The 21,436-nt window shown below is 41.4% G+C and overlaps 1 protein-coding gene across 2 annotated transcripts in view; it reads left to right on the top strand.

Moving 5' to 3' along the window:
* PDE5A (phosphodiesterase 5A) overlaps positions 1-21,436 on the top strand; it is a 2,047,822-nt gene that overhangs the window by 1,478,697 nt on the left and 547,689 nt on the right. Inside the window, exon 11 of one of the 2 annotated variants that reach the window (XM_044061541.1) lies at positions 14,246-14,296. In XM_044061541.1, the coding sequence (XP_043917476.1) occupies positions 14,246-14,296 (51 nt within the window). Of the gene's footprint in view, positions 1-14,245; positions 14,306-21,436 lie in introns of both variants that reach the window. The other variant, XM_044061540.1, reaches the window with a different exon arrangement.

The raw sequence follows: 21,436 nt of genomic DNA, 5'->3' as shown, positions 1-21,436 counted from the left end.
GCTAGCTTGACAACATATGAGAATCCTCCAGTGGCTACTTTTGACACAATGGTCTCTCCCTTTTTTAATTTCTCCAATTATTTTTGGTTTCCAATACCATGACAGGAATGGACTCCATTCCTAAGTCAAAGCATGATTAAAGTTCATGAAATTAGTATTGTTTCACTCTGTGATATCAGCCAAAAGTGCTCTTCGCAGCACGCGCAGTGTGCCCAGTAATGACTCCTTCCGCAGTTCATACAGAGTTACAGGTATTGGTAGAATACCTAAATATGATTGTAGTCTTTTTTTATACGACCCGTTGCTCCTACTACTATTGGTACTATCTGGGTAACCTTTTCCATACTGATCTCGTTTCTGCTTGCATATCCTGGTATTTTATAACTTTGTATGTCTCTGTACGCAGAACACTGTAGTCACTGGGTATGGTGATTTTAATGATCAATGCTGCTTTTGTCTTCTTTTCTTGGACTACTATATCCAGTTTTCTAGCATCTATCTTTTGAATTGTTGGCAATGGATGATCCCATGTGATGTAGACTTCATTATTTTCTATGATGCTTTGTGGCTGATGTTTCCAGTGCTTTTGAGCCACTTTAAAACCATAATGTTTGCACAATCCCCAGTGCAACAGTCTTGCCACATTATTTTACCTTTCAGTATACAGTCTTTCTGCCATTAGTATGTCACAACCAGCAACGAGGTGTGCGACTGTTTCCAGTTCGGTCTTACAAAACCTGCATTTGTCTGTTTCTCCCACATGTTCAATGGACTTCGTAAATGAATGTGTACGTAGACCACTATCTTGAGCCACCAGTATTAACCTTTCATCTCTTGGTTTGAATTCACCTCTCCTTAACCATTCCTGTGTTCATTCCTGATCAACATGAGGTTCTTCCAAAAGTTTTCTATACTTGCAACTATATTTATGCATTTTCCACATTTCTTGCCTTTTCATATGATCCTTCACTTATATTTTTTCTTTTGTTTTTTGGCACATTCAGGACAATGATCTCGCCCTTTTATATTTCTCCAATTCTTTTGGGTTTCTAATGCCATGACGGGAAAGGACTCCATTCCTAAGTCAAAGTAAAATTAAAGTTCATGAAATTAGTATTGTTTCACTCTTTGATGTAGGCCAAAAGTGCACTTCGCAGCACTCGCAGTGTGCCCAGTAATGACTCCTACTGCAGTTCATACAGAATTACATGTATTGGTAGTATATCTAAATATGATTTTAGGCTCTTTTTTTATATGTTGCTCCTACTAGTAGTGGAACAGTTTGGGTATCTTTCTTCCACATTGCTCTCGTTTCTGCTTGCAGATCCTGATATTTTGTAACTTTATGTCTCTCTGTCTGCAGGACACTGTCCTTTAGAGATCTTCCAATGTCACACAAGATCATTCTAACCAACTCTTGCAAAGAAGACCTACAATGGTGGCTCAACTCTCCCATAGCCCTTCACGGCCGTTCCTTTCTCCCCTCCCATCCCCAAGCTACAGTGACCATGGACGTGACCCAGATAGGGTGGGTTGGGGGCATTATCTGGGGAACACAGTCCAAGGCACTTGGCAAGAACATGTGACCCATTTGCACATAAATGTTCTAGAGATGAGAGCAGTGCTCCAAGCATTGCAAGCATTCCAGAACTAGGTACAATACCAATTCAATAAGACAACATGTTGGTGGTCTGGTATATAAACAAACATGGAGAGAACCATATCTTACCCCTTATGTCGAGAAACCCTAAGGGTCTGGCAATGGGCAAAGGCCTCCAACCGCTTTCTCATAGCAACACACATCCCGGGGAAATCCAACGTGATTGCAGACAAACTGAGCAGAGCCATTGTTTGGCCACACGAATGCTCCCTCAGTCACACAGTGACGGAAGAGATCTTTCAGAAATGGGGTCAGCCTTGCTGCAATCTCTTTGCATCACCCATCAATGCCAAATGCAGCAACTACTTTGCCCTGATCCTCCCAATAAGGGAGTCACCAAGGGATGCACTTGTTCATGACTGGCCCTTGGACATCTTTATGCTTTCTCACCAATAGCACTGATTTCCAAATTCCTTCAGAAATCAAGCTTGCTGGAGACCACAGTAATCCTAATTGCCCCTATTGGACTTGACAGATATAGTTCCCCTTTGTCTGGCTTCATGTACACAAGGGACCATGGATCCTGGACCCAGTTCTGGATCTACTGACACATCCGTCGGGGGAACTTCATCCCAACCTACACAGTCTCAGACTGAGAGCTTAGCTGCTCTGCTTCCCATGATAGCCAGGTTTCCTCTGCTTTCTTCCCCAGTAAAACACATTTTGCTCTCTTCCCACAAGAACTCTACTCAGAAACTGTACAAAAGTAAATAGCAAAGATTTGTGGCCTAGTCTAATGTTAATCACATAGATTCTTTCACAGCACCTTTACAGTCTATTCTGGAATTTTTAGCCAAGTTATTTAATGAGGGAGCTGCTGCAGCTACTATTAGGGTTCAATTAGAGGACAATGGTACCGCCATAATGTCAAACAGACTTTGTAAGGCATTCCTCAAAGGTACTGCTTTAATTTACCCTCCATACAGAAACCCTATTCCACCTTGAGACCTGAATTTTACAATTTTATATTGTCAGTGCTTGTTTATCCACCTTTCAAACCTTCTGCTGCATGTGATTTGAAATACTTATCATGGAAAATGCTTCTTTTAATAGCTATAACCTCAGCAAGGAGAGTTTCTGAATTACAGGCCCTATCCTCTAAGCATCCGTACATAATTTTTCATAAAGACAGAGTTTCTCTGAGAATGAACCCTTCCTTTTTACCTAAGGTGGTTTCAGAAACTAACCTCAACCAGTCTATTGAATTATCAGTGTTCTTTCCAGACTTTCAAAACAAAGGAGAGTACACTCTCCACCTTTTAGATGTCCATAGACAATTAAGTTTCTATTTGCACAGGACATCACAATTCAGAACGTCAGATCAGCTCTTTATCTCATATTCAGACATTAGAAAAGGCCATCCAGTTTCTAAGGTAACACTATCCAACTGGCTATCACAGTGTATATCTTTTGTATACAATTCTAATCACAAGACTATTCCAAATCCTATCAAAGCTCATTCTACCAGGTCAGTAGCCACGCCAGTGGCTTTCCAAGCCAGATTACCCCTAGACAGCATCTATGCTGCAGGTACATGGGCTAAGCCACATACCTTTATTACTCATTACAAATTGGATTTGGCCTCTAGGAGTAGAGCATCTTTTGGTTCTATGGTTCTGAGGAATATTCTCCCATGAGCCACCCAAGAATTACATAGCTAGGTATGCGGTCCCATCAGTAAGAATAAAGACAAGATTGACATCACATAAAGAAGTTATGTACTTACCATAACATTCCATGTGTGTTGTCCATCTCATCCTTTATTCTCACAACCCACCCAACATTCCCTCTCCTGGTAGACCAAGTAGCTGTAATTGTATTTTTTATAGTACTCTACAGCCTCTGGGGGTATGTCTTAGGTAATGTATTTATGTTACATATTCTTGGTAATATAGTCTAGTCATACTTCTAGTCATTGCTAGAGGGCAAGCAAGATCTGAGGTTATACAACAGTTGCATTATGGGTAGGGAAAATGCCCACGAGTTTGGCTGAGGACCACAAGCTTATGTAAAGGCCAAGACAGATCTGAGAGATCGGATCTGACCCATCAGTGAGAATAAAGGACGAGATGGACAGCACACATGGAATGTTGTGGTAAGTACATAACTTCTTTTTTTCAGCATTTACCATTTCTCTGGATACTCCAAGTGCATGCAGTTTTTTCTCTATCCTAAATAATCTTCGTCTAATGTCATCTGTAGGGGTGGTTTGATTTACAATTAAAAAATGTTTTTCTACATTTGGCCAGCTTACAACAGCTCAAGTTGTACTTTATCAGTTTTTCAGTCCTGAAAAGCATAACTTGAAAAAACATTAAGACGCATAAAGAATGATTCTGTCCCTCTCTGCAGCCTTCAACTTATACAACTTCATTTTCACACTACAGCAGACCTCCCAACTGTCCCGAATTACTCGGTTTTTACCGAGTTTTGGAATCAAAAATTGGTGTGCCACGATTCCCGAGTGGCACCCCTTCATTTCTGATTTCCCTGGCTTCTTCTTTAAAATTTTATTTTTTCTGTGGTTTGAGCTGACGTCATCACGTGTGCAATGACGTCAGCTTAGTTAGCCTGCCAGAATTGAGCTCAACTTGCGTGCGTATTTCCAATGTTTGAATGTGCGCAAACAGAAAAGAAACAACTGCTTTTTGCATGGATCTGCTGCGAGCGGGAAGGACACCTTCTCTTCTGCTGCTTCGTGGGAAAGAATGGACTGCTTTCTGCCTGGTGCAGCTTGGATCTACTTCAGCCTTCATTTCGTGGTGGACGGAGCTGTTTATTTTGGGTAGGAACTGGTGTCTGTGTATATGCATGTGTGCATGGTAGGAATAGTAGGATATTATTTAGAAGGGGCAATTTTTAGGGCAGCTGCAGAGCCTTACCTGGCTCATTTATCATTCTGTACCAGTCCCTGTTCTCATGATCCTCTACTCTTGAAGGGAGAGAACTAGAGAAGGTTTGATTGTCAAGACTGTCTGGCTAGTGCTTCTAGAACAAGCTAGATCACTTTTTGTGCTCCTTAACATGAGGAACAAAAAAAAAGGTCTGAGATGTCCCTGGCTCCTTCACTTACTTATAAATTAAACTATATGCAAACTACCTAATCGTTATTTGGCAAACTATTGCCTCCTCCACTTATACTTTGACTTCTGCATTAGATTTTCCAGCTGCAGCCCATAGTTTACAGTGGCCCAGTGTGGATACACATTTCTATCAAGGATCGTTGGAAACGAATAGCTTTCTATGACGTTCACAATGAAGTTGACAGATAAACAAATGTTTAAATAACTTCAAAATATTCTTCATTGTAGAACAATCCCATTTTTTACTTCTTTTGGCATATGAAAGTTAGCACTGGACAGAGTACAATAAAGGTTTGAAAAATGTGAAGAGTAAGCCTAAAAACTGGGCCACATTGTTCACTGGGAAAAAATAAAACTCAATGCAAAAACATGAGATGTTTTAGTTCAGCCATATTTACTATTTTCTGGAGTATGGCATCTGGTGGTTTGCATTCTTCTTAGAGTTCTCATATCTCCAGTCTGACACAAGTGAATGAAAGAAAAATATTGAGGCTAATATTTGACTTTAATGTGTAATACTCAAGCACACTGAACAGAAAGATAGACCCCTGAAGAATTATGGAAACTGCTACAGGAAAGATTTGAGGAAAGATTCAATACAATAATAATCAGAGAGCAGGTCTCTGCCAGGAGATTTCCTCTGAATAACAGCCATACCATCTTTATTTACTGGAATAACTGAAATAGATTTGTGCTTCATGAAAGTACTGAGAATTCACTAGATTAAATACGTTTGAGAGTAATTTATATGTTATCCTGATAGCCATGATTTTATGTTCATTTTGAAACAAAGTGTACCTCTTAAATACCATGATTGCTTCCATAATTAAGCTGATCATATACCACCACGTCTGGCTAGGTTCTTCACTCCAGTAAGTGTCTTTTTTTTTTAAACTCTACAACAATTGTTTTTTTTTTTTTTATTTCTGAGAAGTATCATTCATATATTTTTATAGTGCAATAATTTCTCTTTTTATACAAAAGTAAACTGACGTGTTAGCTGACGGTGAATATTTTGATAGTGCAATCATTTCTGCTTTTTGTGCAAAAGGAAACTGATACATGCTTGCTGCTTTTCTTTTAGCTTAGAACTGTAATCATAATAAGAAGTTTGGAAAGATGGAAAGTGTTGGGGCAAACTTATTTCTCCCTCACTGCTTCATTAGTATTTTTGGCTCCATCCCATGGGTTTAGGGGTGTAAACACTGCCATCACTGTGTAGTATTGTACCATGTCTATTTTAACAGAAATAACCACAGCAGGAATATAAGCACTTGGTGACTAAAGAAAAACTCAACTGAGAAAACATTAGGTTGAAGTCCTTTACTAGAAATGCAAATGTAAGCCTTAATTTTGTTATGGCTTCCTGAAATCAAATCACAACTGTCACAGACAGTAATGTTTTAAAATAAACAAGTCTGCACATATTGTTATCCCTGCAAATAGGTCTACAAATTTAACAGCTTTTTCTTTTATTTATATGATCGCAGGCAGGAGGCTTTACTTGTGTGTGTATTTATTAATACATGTATTAATATACACATAATATACACAAGCAGGAGGCTTTAATTGTGTGTTTATTTCTATTAATAGCAGCTTCTTTTATTTGTATGATTGCACTGCATGCAGGAGACATTACTTGTGTGTTTATATTAACAGCAGCTGAGCTTCTTTTATTTTTATGATTGCAGGCAGGAGGCTTTACTTGTGTGTGCATTTATATTAACAGCAAACAGCAGCTTCTTGTGTGTGTGCGGGGGTGGGGGGGCATATTTTGGTTGTCTGTTCGTCAGTTTGCGGTTGAAAGTTGGTATCCCACAATTCTATTGAAGTGAGCGGGGTTACACAATTATGTATGTAAATTTTATGTTAATCAGCGTACAGATTTGTACCTATTTTCATAGGCCTTTATCCAGATTTTTGATGTTTCCAGGTTGAGAGGTATGCACTACAGTGGAGAAAAGGAAAAAAAAACACTAGATGTGCACCACTCACTCACACAAAGTAAGTGCAGTAAACTGTACTGAAGTATTAATAATCTGATCAAAAGACACTCAAACAAAAATGCTTCAACAAAATAGATGTAAGTTTTAAAAAAGTCTGCTTGAAAATCCTAAACCATGATACAACATGTTATATGAAGTGGAATGGCAAATTGCAACTGCTGCTTACTCTTTTCCAGGGTTAAATGAAGCCTTATCTATCAAGAGCTTGTTGAAGCGTAAAGCCCTGGCAAGATGGGGTGGAAGCTTGTTTGTTTCACACAAAAATGTTTAAAACATCTAACTGACTTTTCTTCTTTTTATATTTGATGTGAAATTGTTCGATCTCGCCGTTTGTTCTTACACATGGGTTTGGAGCCGATCCTCGGCTCCGAGTCGGCCGCTTCACAAGCTCTGCATCTAAGAGAAAGCTCGAGGCACAGTCTATATCCCATGATCCTCCTGTTCCATCCCTCAGATCTAGTTTGCCGCTGCAGCAGATCGCGTCGAGGAGAGCTCGGGCCAGTTAAAACTTTTGTATTTTTTCAATTTTAGAGCTGTTTAAATTGTTTTTCTTTTTTCTAGTAGCATTTATAGCGTTAGTGTGTGTGTGTGCTCTTTTACCTAGGAGTTTGCATTTCTATATAGTGATATAGATATAATCTTAGGGCTTAGGCCTATTTAGTACTGTCAGGGCTCTGACAGCTTTAGTAGTTTGCTTATAAGCTTAGTTAGATTTTCTTCCTAATATTTAGCAGTATAGCATTTGTGTGCAGTGTTTTTTTTGCTATATATTTACTTGTTTACATATATATATATATATATATATATATATATATATATATATATTCTTATATTTACTCATATAGTGTAGTGTATATTCATATTAGTTAAATTAGTGACTGTTGCTAAGATTACTTAGCTTCTCATAGTACATAGTTAAATTAGTGTTTATACTCTTGATAAGCTAGCTAACCTTGTTGATAAAGTTTGTTCCCTGTCAGTCATGGCTGAAAAAGCTAAATCAGGGTTCAAAAGATGTCAGTGTGGACAGAAGATGTCCATTACTGACAATCATGCTTCCTGCGTCTACTGGCTTGGCCCTCTCCACCAGCAGGAGGACTGCTCTATTTGTCACTCTTTCAGTGAAAGGGTCATGATGGAAAGGTGCAGGAAGCTGATAGAAAGGGGCTTATTAAAGCCTGACTTTCAAGAAGCCTCAGAGAAGGCTAATCAGGCGTCTAAGTCTTCGAAGGGATCGAAGACTTCGAAGGTATTGGAGTCCAGGTCATCGGCTCTGAGCACCTCGTCTAAGGTTCGGTCACCAGCTCCACAGACCTCGGGGCCGAGCACCGAGCGATTATCTCTCATCGAGCCTCAGGTCTTGGAGCCGGTGTCAGAGGTGCCTCCACCCTCGATCCTTCGGTTGGTGACATCTTCGGCCCCTTTGACCCGTTCTTCCAGGCTGTTATCTGATACTGATGTTGATCGAGTGGTACAGAAGCTCATGGAGAATACGGCTCTGTCCAAACTAATTGCGGTTTCATCACAGTTGGTTTCGAAACTGGAAGCCCTTCCTGTATCTCCAGCAGATCCTCCTTCGAGACCCCTCGAGTCTTCAGAGCTGGGAGAAGAGGAACCGATGATTGTTGAACCCTCAGTGCCGAAGCCTACCTTTGTGCAATCGGCGCCACTGACCTCGACTCCCTCAGAGCCCATCGAGGAGTCACGGAGCCAAGGGTCTCTCCTTGGTTCTGGGGCCAAGACTCGAACCGAGCTTTCCGTTCTGACTCTTCCCCTCGGAGCCTTGGCACAGATTAGTTCGGCTCCATCCTCGGGGTCAGAGCCCGTGGTCCCGGTCTCAGGGAAACTACCGTGCTCTTCAGATCCGGTGGAATCCTCGGCCCGGGGCTCCGGTGCCTTCGACGTCATGAGGAAGGTTTTGTCTGAAAAGACATTCACTTCATCAGAATCGTCTTCTCCTTCCCCCAAAGGGCCACTTTCTGTTTCTGTACCAGCGATCCCTCCCAAGCGTAGAGACCCAATGCCTCAGCCACCCCCAGAGGGTGTTTCCTGTTCCTCGGAAGCTTCACCAGATGCCCCCTCTGATGAAGTCCCGAGGAAGAAATTGTGCAAGAGGAGGCACATTGATTCTCCATAAGAATCACTGACATCGGACACCAATTTGGATGAGTCGGCGGGGTCCCCACAGTCCCCCTCAGAGGATGTCTCGTTTGCTGACATCTTGGAGATCTTGAAACAGAGGGGTGATTGACAGACCCTTGCCCCCACTGAGGACGAATCAGTGTTGCTGAAGGCATTTGGGGCTCAACCTTCTACCTCCTGGGTGACCCCACCCTTCGATGAGCTAATGGACCTAATAGCTCGAAGGGCATGGGAGACTCCGGATACAGTGGAACCAGTCCTTAGGAGGCCGAATACGTATATTACTGCCCCCCGAGACAAAGCTTATCTTACAAAAGGAGTCCCAGTGGATGCTATGGTGGTAGCGGCAGCCACGAAGAAGGAAATGTCTGAGTCATCTTCCTCTGTTCATCCTCCTAATAAGGATTTCAGGACTATGGACAGGTACGGAAAGCGCGTTTTCAGTTCAGCGACTTTTTCCATGCGTTCACTGAACTACCTCATGCATTTTACGTGACTTCAGAGAGATCTCATTAAGGAGTTGGGAGATATTCTCCATGGTAACACAGATGCTGCTGTCTCCAAAAAGGTAACAGCACAACTTAACACCCTCAGTTCGATAGTAAATTCGTCCATGAGGCTAATCTCGTATGCAGCCGAGGGTTCGAGTAGGGCTGCAGCTTCAGCGATCGCTCTACGGAGGCAATCCTGGATGCGCCTTTGCTCCTTTGCAGAAGCCTTCAAGTCTTCCTTTACTAATGCCCCCTTTGATGGTGCCACCCTGTTTGGTCCCAAAGTGAAGGAGACTCTCACTCAGTGTGAGCAAGAAGGTAAGACCCTGTCTGCCATAGGGGTCCATTTTTCCACCCCGACCAGACCGTACCCCAAAGGGCAAAGAGGCAGAAAAATGTGGTTCCGAAAGACTCAGGGATCTTTCCAGTCCACACAGAGTGACACCCCCTCCAGAGGCAGAGGAGGAGGCAGGAATGGAAGACGCCGCCCAGGCAGCAGAGGGGGTCCGCAGAACCAGGGTGACAGGGATAGCGTCCCTGGGAAGCCCTTCCAGCACTCCTGAGGGGAGGCCCGACTGTCATACTCTGGAGGCAGTCGGGGGTTGCTTAGCTTTATACCCAGAAGCCTGGCTAAATCTTACTACAGATTCCTGGGTAAAAAGCGTAGTAACCAGAGGATACAACATCCCATTTATAACCATGCCCCCCGAACAAAAGAGATTTCCAGATGTTCCACCCAGTCTGCGAGATCAAGCAGCCATAGAAATAAGAAAGCTGCTCAAAAAAAGAGTCATCCAACCAGTCCCGGCGGACCAGATAGGATCCGGAACTTACTCAAGGTTCTTTTTAGTTCCAAAGAAAACAGGGGACTGGAGGCCGATTTTGGACCTCAGCAAACTCAACACCTTCGTAAGGAAGGAAAAATTCCGGATGATCACGCTACAGTCGATCCTTCCCTTCCTGCAGAAGGATGATTGGATGTGCTCTATAGATCTCAGGGATGCTTACTACCACATCAAAATGGCCAAAGTGTCCCGGGATCATCTGCGCTTCCGGCTGGGAGCCAGTCATTTCCAATTTCGAGCTCTGCCCTTTGGTCTCACCTCAGCACCCAGGGTGTTCACCAACTGCATGGCAGTAGTGGCGTCTCACCTGAGGTGGATAGGATTCTGGGTGTTTCCATATCTGGACGACTGGCTCCTCACCGCCACCACCAAGCATCGCCTTGTACAATCCAGGGAGTACACAATCAACCTTTGTTCCCATTTAGGGATCTCGGTCAATTTCGAAAAATCTGCCTTATCGCCCTCACAGCATATCTCATTCATAGGTGCAGAGTTAGATACTACCACAATGCTGATCAAACTCCCACAAACAAGAGTATCAGCCCTCAGAGACCAGGTCGCTATTCTTATTCGGAACAGAAAAGTTTCTGCGGCACAAGTGCTGAAAGTTCTAGGCATGATGGCAGCCACGCTGATTGCAGTTCCTCTGGGCCGGATGCACATGAGGATCCTCCAGTGGCTGCTCTTCACACAGTGGTCATTCCAACAGCTCCCTCTGTCACACCACATCTCGATCATGGAATCTTGCAAGCGGGATCTTCGATGGTAGCTAAACAGCTAGGATTTGACAATGGGTCGTCCGTTTGTATTACCCAGCCCTACAGCCACAGTAACCACGGACGCTTCCCTGATGGGGTGGGGGAGGCTTTTTCAGGGGAGAACAGTCCAAGGAGAGTGGTCCAAGATAGAGTACAATCTGCATATCAATGTTCTGGAGCTGACAGCGGTGTTCCTAGTGTTGCAACACTTTCACGAATCTCTACCTCTAGTAACAGTGGCAGTTCAGACGGACAATATATCGGTGGTCTGGTACATAAACAAGCAGGGTGGAACTAGATCTTATCCACTATGCAGAGAGGCTCTGAGAATTTGGCAATGGGCAGCGTCCACGGGTCGTTTTCTGATAGCAACACACATCCCGGGGTCATCCAACGTCATTGCGGACAGGTTGAGCAGAGCCATCCTGTTGCCTCACGAGTGGTCCCTGAACAGTCAAGTAACGGAAAGGATTTTCCGCAAATGGGGCCAGCCTTGCTGTGATCTTTTTGCATCCCCCTTGAATGCCAAATGCAGAAGCTACTTTGCCCTTCTTCCCCCTCTGGGGGGTGCCCCCAGGGACGCACTGGTACACGATTGGCCCCTGGGTCTCCTGTATGCTTTTCCTCCTGTCCCTTTGATTCCCAAATTTCTACAGAAAGCCAGGAATCTGGAAAGGGCGATCATACACATAGCACCATTCTGGCCTCGACAGATCTGGTTTCCCTTCCTTCGTGCCCACCTGATGGAGGAACCATGGATTCTGGACCCAGAGCCAGATCTATTGATTCACTCATCGGGAGTTCCTCATCCATCCCTTCAGTCCCTCAAACTGACAGCTTGGCTGATCCACTTCCCAATTTAGCCAGGTCAAAGTTTTTGTCTCCTACAGTACAACACATTTTAGTTTCCTCCCACAAACCCTCTACCAGAAAACTATACAAAAGCAAATGGAAACGTTTTGCTTGATGGGCATCAGCACAAGGATTAGATCCCTTGGTGGCCCCGATACACAAAATCCTAGAATTTTTATCCACACTGTTTCACGAAGGTGCCTCTACTTCTACGATAAGGGTGCAATTAGCGGCCATATCGAACTTCCATGTAGGTGAAGGGGGTTCTTCGCTTATGTCTCACAGGATTTGTAGGGCCTTCATGAAGGGTACCTTTCTCCTTCGGCCACCCATCCGCGAGCCGGTTTTTCCATGGAATTTGAATTTGATGTTGTCTCAGCTTATGCTGCCACCATTCGAACCAGCTTCAACCTACTCACTTAAGTGTTTGTCATGGAAGACCGTTTTCCTCATTGCTGTTACCTCAGCTCGTAGAATATCAGAGCTACAGGCATTGTCAGTCAGACCGCCATACTTGGTTTTTCACCCAGACAGAGTCTCCTTGCGTACCAATCTGTCATTTCTTCTGAAGGTATGCTCTGTGCTTAACATTAACCAGTCTATTGAACTCCCACATTTTTCAAAAACCATTCAAACAAATTGGAATACATGCTACACAAGTTGGATGTACATAGACAACTGAGATTTTATCTGGACAGAACAAAGGATTACAGAAAGTCGGATCAGCTGTTCGTGTCATTCGCATATAATAAGAAGGGCATGGCAGTAACTAAACGGACATTATCCAAATGGCTTTCGGACTGCATAAATTTTGTTTATTCAGCTTCAAAGCAACCACTTCCATTCAAGCCTAAGGCTCATTCTACCAGGGCCGTTTCTACTTCTTCAGCCCATGCCGCACTTCTTCCGTTGGATACTATTTGTGCAGCGGCTACGTGGGCAAAACCTCATATGTTTGTCACTCACTACAAAGTAGACAGGTCCTCCAAGGACAGGGCGTCCTTTGGTTCCACTGTACTCAGGAACGTTCTTCCATATGTCACCCAGGGTAATGGAGCTAGGGATGCTACCTGTGTGTAAGAACAAACAGCGAGATCGAACAATTTCACATAAAGAAGTTATGTTCTTACCATAACGTTCCATGTGAATTGTTCATCTTGCCTTTGTTCTTACATCCCCTTCCTCCTTCCCCCACCACGTTCTGGAAGAACGGGTACAACTAGTGCCTGGTTGGTATTCTCTAGGTTGCCTTCTCTACCTATTCTTTAGTAAGTTGCTTATTAGCTATTCTCCTATCTGTGGTTGGTTTTAGTATTGTTCAGTCTCAAGTGTGTGATTACGTGAGCGTTAGACGCAGTGGTTAATAGTGCGTTCTGGTTCTTGGAAACTAAATCTGAGGGATGGTAGAGGAGGATCATGGGATATAGACTGTGCCTCGAGCTTTCTCTTAGATGCAGAGCTTGTGAAGCGGCCGACTCGGAGCCGAGGATCGGCTCCGAACCCATGTGTAAGAACAAAGGCGAGATGAACAATTCACATGGAACGTTATGGTAAGAACATAACTTCTTTTTTATGAGTAAGACTTTCTATGGTTTTATATGTTTTTACATGTATAACACCATAAGGCAGGGCATACGAGTCTTGTATGATGTATTTACATGTTGTTTTTTTTTTACATTAACATAATGTAACTCAATTTAATATAACATAATATATTTCATTGCTACACATTTACACAGTACACACTTTATTTATTATCATTATTTTTTTATTTTTTATATAACAATGGTCTATTTTTAAGCATCATTTACCACCCCAATTGTATTTGTATTTATTTTTTGTCTTGGGTTGGAAATGGTAAAGTCTTTTATTAACCTTTTTTAGATGCTTAAGACTATCATTTGGGCAACATGGTTTAATTAGTCAATGTTGCTTTAAATGTTTAATGCTGCATGACATCATGTACTTGGGCTGGCCCAGCCCATTGGCTCAGCAGGTTTGTGTTAGGTTTTTAAACTGGGAAGTGAATAGTTTTTACTTGTCTGAAGAAGCTGAAGTATTTTGTTCAGTGAAAGCGCTTATGTACAATAAACAGTTGGATATTCCATTGCCTGCTCGTTTTCTTTTCTTGTTTCGGTTTTGCCAGTTTGGATTTGCATTTTTTACAACATGTCATATACCAGTGAGCCATAAAGATGTTTGCTATCCATAGCATTCACACTTGTACCATTTCCAGTCATGGTTATGAGCATCTTGATACAGTGTCTGTCATAACTGAAACCTAGCATGTTCAAGCAATACATTTCAGATCCTAATTTAATACTTCATGCACATTTTAATGATGCATACCTGGAAAAATGAATGTTGCTGTCTGTAGTTATCAGTGTGCTTTTGTAATTTTTTCGCAGGTTCTGTCATACCATGCATCTGCTTCTGAGGAGGAGACGAGGGAGCTGCAGGTAACAGTGGTAAATTTCCATTTTTTTCTATATTTATCATTTTATTTTAGTGGTATATTCAATATGTTTTCCTTAAAAACCTATGACGAATGTAACATTTTAGATAATGTACATTGTATGCATTTTCTGCTGATGGTACAGAGCAGGCTTAACTGCAAATATCCTGTTAGTTTTATTACTTTATGTATTAAATCTTTAACAGGGTTTATCAGTAGCAGATGGTGACTAACTGGAATGATGTGGGGTTCAATTACAACAGATCAATGATCATTACCTTTCATCCACAGACTGCCTCAGTATCCACTCATTACAGCCATGGATAAACACACACACACACACACACACACACACACACACACACACACACACACACACACACTCACACATAAATGTGATCATCAATTAATTACAGCTGTTTATATAACTGTGACTGTAGACCTTAGGAATTTGATTTTAATCAGATGAATGAATAAGTAGGTACATTCCCACACACACACACACACACACACACACACACACACACACGCACACACACACATATACAAACCACACACATAAACACACACTCATGCACTCCCGAACACAAATACACACTCACAAAGAGACCCAGGAAAACAATACTGGGGACAAAGGAGCAAAAGTAGGGACAGGTATTGCTTTTATTCATTTACAAAGTTGGTAGAATAACAAACATTGCTTTAGCAAGAATTTTTCTACAGAATACCAAGTTTGAAACTCAGACGTCTGTCATTATTTAATGACTACAGTCCTCACAGATTTGTCAAAAAAAGATAAACATTGCAAGGAACAGTCCAAAATAAGAAGTAAAATCAGAGACAGCCTAAGAAATCAGGAACAGTTTAGTGCACGTCTGCCACACATACACACCTACATGTATCACACACAAACACATGCGCACGCATGCACACACACACACACACACACACACACACACACACACACACACACACACATACACGCGTAGACAGATGTGACCATGAATTTGCAACTTGTAGGACTGTGGCTTTAGAACTCAGGTGTTTGACTATGATCAAATTAATGAATAAATATATAATTAATTGTCAGAGAGGAATGCAACTTCTCAGCTCACTTCTGTCAGAAAACATTGCAAAGCTCCTCCCTGTACACACAAACACACACACACACACACACACACACACACACACACACACACACACACACACACACACACACCTCAGCATCTTAGTTCAGGAAGGTAAAAAATAATGGGGGGAGAAGGACCAAAAATTAAGGACCAGTATTGCCTTAATATAAGTATGAAGTTGCTAGAATAACAGGCTATGTATTAGCATGCTTTTTTCTGAAGTCTGAAAGTCAAATTTAATGATGTGCCAGAAATGCATACGCATTACAAGGAACAAACTGAGTATGAGGTAAAATCAGAGAATGTTGAAGCATATGCGTATATGTCATACTCACACACATGCACAGACAGATGTGACCATGAATTGCAGCCACCGGAATGACCATGACTGTACACTTCAGAAGCCTCATTGCAATCAAACTAATGAATAAATACATTAATAACTGTCATACAGAAATGTATTTTCTTAGTTCAGTGCTATCAGATTACAATGTTCAAGCCACTGCAACCCTCTCCCAAAACATACTTCTCAACCTCTTAGCTCAAGAATCAAGCAGAAAGCTAAAAAATAATGGGGTACAAAGGACCAAAAATTTAATAAATTCAAACTATGTAATATATAATATACATTTTTATATACTTTTAAAGTTGCTAGAATAATGGCAGTGCATTAATGTGCTTTTTCTCAAGACTATTAAGTCTGAAATTTAAATGGCTATCATTATTTAGTGACTGCAGACTCTGCAAGGAACAGATCAAAATATGTGGCACAATCAGTGACATTAGTGACAGTATACTGTGAAATCGGAGAGAGTTCAGAGCATTAATTCCCCCCCCTCATAAACAAAGACACACGCACACAGACGCACGCACGCACGCAGACACACACACACACACACACACACACACACACACACACACACACACACACACACACACACACACACACACACACACATACACACACACGCACGCACGCACACGATTGTTACAAAATACATACATACTTACCTTCCTACATTCCACATAAGAGGCACTTGTGGGGCTTATATTTTAGGAGATACCATTGCTTCTTTCACTGTTAGTATCAGGCTGCCTTAGCCTGAGCCAATCCCCCGAGGCAGCCTGAGCCAATAGAAATGGCTCCTCTCAGCTTTAAACAGCAACATAATGAGGCACGTTTTGTAAACCTGATTACCAGTTAGCAGCAGACATGGAGCAGACAGAATAAGTATATCGCCCCCAGTGGACCTGGGAGATATTGATGACAGTAACAGTAATAATAAAAAAATGCATTTTTAATGGGGGGAGCAGCAGCCCAGCAGACAGTACCACAAGTCGCCTTGGGGTTTACTGTGACTATCCGGATTTCATTAAGTGAAGACATAACTAGTTAAAGCAAAATAAAAAAAAAAATATCTCAAACTACATTTAATCACACTGTGAAATAATCACTATAAAAAGATTGCCAAGAGCATAAAATAGTACTCTTTTCTCTGGGCAAGCCCCCAGTACCTTTCAGTGTGGAAACTCTGTTCCCACACCCCCAGTCTCTATATATGCTAACACTGAGGTTGCATACACTTGGGAAAAAGAGAAAAGGTGTAAAATAAACAAACAAACATAAAACTCCCTTGTTCCTTCTTTACTGATGCTTGCAACCTAAACAAAAAACAGTATCAGTGAAAAAACAATATAATAAAATCCTATCCTGACAATATAAATGTAACCTTCTTCTGTGATGTTCTGTGTTTGAAAACATGTCATATAATGAACTGTAGTGTTCCCCTTTAAGTTCAAAAGCATATATTTATGCTGGGTAATGCTGACAGAATTCATTACATCATGTCTGAGCTAGATTATCATGTTGTACTGTTTTGTTGCTTGGTATCAACAAGATGAGAAATGTTTCCTGTGCTTGGACTCAGATCTTAAAATATTCTAAATGTTTTAAAGGTCGACAGACATGACACTGAAGTAACAATAAGACTTTGTCTGATGAGACCACCTGCAAACATTTGCATGGCCACATAGGCAGTAAAATAAAAATAACTAATAAAAATGCATGCAAGCCACAGCTGAAACTATTGCAAATATTTGTTTTACTACATTTATGATAAACTGTCTAAATCCAGATGCTGAGGCACATATCACAATGTGTACATTAAGAAGAAAATAAGTGTCAGTGAGTAAACATTTGTGCGATTACACACCATGATTTTCAGGTAACAGGTTATATAGCAGAAGTGATGCAGAGAAACCTTATTGATTGAAAATGTTTATCTGAACCTATTACAAATACACGGAAGTGTTTTTTTCTTGTACCCTGGTATTGAAACATACCAACTAAAGAGGGCACAGAGTTTAACAGGAAATGACACACTTGATTTTATCAAGTATCTGCTTTAACAGACAATTCTTCATTGAAACCCATTTTTGTCATTCAGCATTTATGTTACTGTGCACCCCTGTTTAGAAAGTGACTCTTGTCTTAAACCCAGTAAAACTCGAGTTTTAAGTTCCAGTGCCGACATCACGATGTTATGTGTTGCAGTTCCTTGTGTCATAAAATCAGTTTTTTTTGCTTTTGATGTCAGTCTTTACCACAGGAAAAAAAGTACTGATAAGATTATTTTACAGCACTTCATGCTATTGGATGAGAATAAGATGCTTTATAATGTCCAACCTTATTTTCATGCTTTCATAGCTTATAGAGTCAAGCTGAACTAAAATCTTGCAAAAGGTCTTTATATGTAGTGTGCTCTGGCAAAGCTTCCACAACAGAAACTGAGGATTTTTTCAGTTGATGAAATACATGACTATCTCATTGTGTGAAACTCTCAAGTCCTTTTATCAGTTACCTACCGACGAGATAGTGCTGCAGACATGTTTTATATTAAAATTTATTTTAGAATCAGATTGTACCGAGGTAGTGCATTTCAGAGGTGCAGTGAACAGTTTCATTTAACCACTGTACTTCTGAGCAGCAGTTGCCTTTTTTAATGAGTATCTGCTGCAGCTGATAAAAAACATCGATTATGAAGTTTTAAAATTGAAAGGTACGATCTAGACTGAATATTTATCATTCAATATAAGTGAAGTAAGTAGACCCTTTCAATAAATGTTTACTGCTGTCTGCAGCTAACAAAATACTGCATTTGGGTTGCAAAGTAAGTACAACATACAGTTATATGAGGTGCTCACCATAACAGTCTTCATGTCTGCCCTCAAGATCTCTTAGCAATGGATACTTTTTCTAAGCTGTCTTCAGTATGTAACACAGCACAGGGTGAATGTCAGTTATTCAGAATGTAGAAAGGAGCAAAACCCAGTATTTCAGAAACATAGGCCAGCAGCTCTTGAATTCCCAATTTCACTGCAAGTAAGAAGTCATATTACAAAACTTGCTCTGGCCCAAATTAACAGCACATTATATAGGGTTCTTTCTGTAGTTACACTCATCTCTGATGCGTTGCATTGACAAATGCTTATTTTATGAATCTAATCATATTTACTTTCAATATTACCAGACTCCAGAAGATTGTAACACTAGGGAATGACTGTTAATTTACTCATAAATCCATACCATGCCAAACTTCATCAATTCCAATTTGCATACCTTGTAAATTCAGAATCTGCTAGGCTGACTGTTCATATCAAATTCCATATATGAGATCTGCATCAACACGGTACTAAATCCAGAACAAACATAACAATAATGTAACACATGGTGTGCTCTGATTATGCTCTGAAATTGAAAGAAAAGTAATCCTAACATATTGAAGTTAACACAATAAAGACTCAGCTGTAACAAGAGTTTTATACCAAGGGTCTTACACCTAGACCGGTTCCTACTTCCCCACCCCAGCCACCACAAACACACACTGCTGCTACCACAGCAGTGCACGTCAAACCAGCTAATAGCTTTAAAAGCAGTAGCATGCCTCATAGTTCCACATAAGTTGCCAGAAGCAAATCGTACCTCTAACCATCAACAGTTGTAAAAGCTGATAGGCATGTTGTACTGCCCTGTTTTTAAATGGTATATCAGGACAGCTAAAACCTCACATGTATTACAAAGAATCATGAATGTATCTTTGATTTTAACAATGTATTATGTGTTCTTGAAATGGATTCAAGTAATTTTCTTTTAGAGCTCTGTTCTCAAGATGAATTTCTTGAACCCATTTCTCAAACACATAATTATGATTGAAGATCTGATCGTAATCCTCTGTGTGATGAGCTACCCAAACAGGACTGATGGAAAGGTAGATGATATCCATACTAGGGAAACAGGAAAATGGTGTCATGTATCTTCCGCTACGGCAAGTACCTCACACAACTAACTATAGTGCATTCTTCCCCAGTTTCTGTCTGCCTGTCTGTCTTTGTCTCTCTCTAGAATTTGTAATCGGCGAATATAATAGTGAGCTATGAATGTAAATGCAGGTGGATACTTTACTTAATATTCCCTGAGGGGGATTGCATAGCAAAGTAACTACAAACCTTGCAATGGCAGTGTAGCTTGTAATTCTTGGACACAAGGCTATTTTGTTACCCCATAAATTTCTCTATTTGAGGCTTTTGCCCTAAAAGGGCTGACAAACCAGTCATGTCTGTAGTAGAATGAGCTGTGGTGGAACCTTGCAATGTCTTTCCAGAAGCACTCTAGCAAAACCTAGCATTACCAGTCAGGAGGATATGGTCTGCTTACTGAGAGAATAATCTAGTCTGTTAGGAGATAAGTAGATAAAAAGTGGCTTTGACTTTTTAGCTATATTTTGTTCTGTAAATGTATGATGTTAAGTTGTCCCATCTCACCTTCGTTCTTGCTGTTTGGCTCCGACTCAGCCTACTTCTGTAGCTCGCGAGCTATTTACTGGCTCGAGGCTAACACTTATCCAAAAATGCCCAGCGTCAGCTACCCAAATCTCATTTGCCACTTCAGCTGCGAGGTTGCTTCGTTACTGGCTCAGGCTTAGTATAGTTTTTTCTATTATTATAATTGTTGTTTATTCTTCAAAATTTATCAAGTTTTTGTCTAGATATAGTACTTTATCCCTTATCGCTTTTCTTGCGTGTTGTAGCTTTCTTGACTGTCACTCCTTACTCGCAGGCCTTTCTGTTTCTCCTGAACTCGTTTAAATTAGAGAGTCCCCCCCCCCCCCCTTAGGACAGCCGTTTAAAAAAAGACTGTTTGTTTCTTAGATTAGTAGTGTAAGATGTCTAAAGAAGCCAAAGTTTCTGGCTTCAAAAAGTGTGACTCATGCTGTCAGAAAATGTCTCTGACAGATGGGTACACTAGTTGTGTTTATTGTTTAGGGGCTGTGCACCTGCAGGACTCCTGCTCTATCTGTCATGCATTTAGTCCAGGCGTCCTGCAGGAGCACAAAAACAAATTAATCCTTCAAGGATTATTGAAACCACAAGATTCCCCAGCTAAAGGTTCCCAGCCAGTAAAATCCTATAAGTCTGTCAAGCAGTCGGCTGCATCCTCAGAACCGACTCCTGGGCTTGAACAACCAAGTTTGTTGGTTCCGACTAGCATCAACAAGTCAACTCCTCCCTCGGCTCCAGCTGCTACCTCGGAGCCGTCTCGGAGCCACAAGCGAACAAGGTCTCCTTCATTGGATCCGATCCGCTTGGTGCCACAGTCACCCTTATTAGGAAGTGAATGCAGTCATTGCTCTTCATTCCACTCCTCTCGATCCTCTAGGTTATCGGATCAGGATGTGGAGAGAGTAGTTAACAGGTTGTTTAAATAACAGGCCCTTGTGAAATTGCTTTCCAGCCCACCTCAGCAGGTTGTGGCTCCATCCGCCTCCATCTCCATTCCTCCTCTGACTACACTTAGTTCAAAGCCGGAGACCATGGACGCGCTGATAGTAGAACCGACCGAGCCGATCAGCTCCAGTTCTGTTCAGACGTCGGCTCTGATCACCTCAATTGTTCCGTCCATCAAGGGATCTGGGCACCAACGCTCTCTCGTCAGCTCCAAGGGGAGAAGTGACATC

Source organism: Protopterus annectens, chromosome 2.part0 (assembly GCF_019279795.1).
Source record: "Protopterus annectens isolate FY-2018-M chromosome 2.part0, PAN1.0, whole genome shotgun sequence".
Classification (NCBI taxonomy): Eukaryota; Metazoa; Chordata; order Ceratodontiformes; family Protopteridae; genus Protopterus; species Protopterus annectens.
Note: the sequence above shows the minus strand (reverse complement) of the source record. Positions and strands in the feature narration are given on the sequence as shown.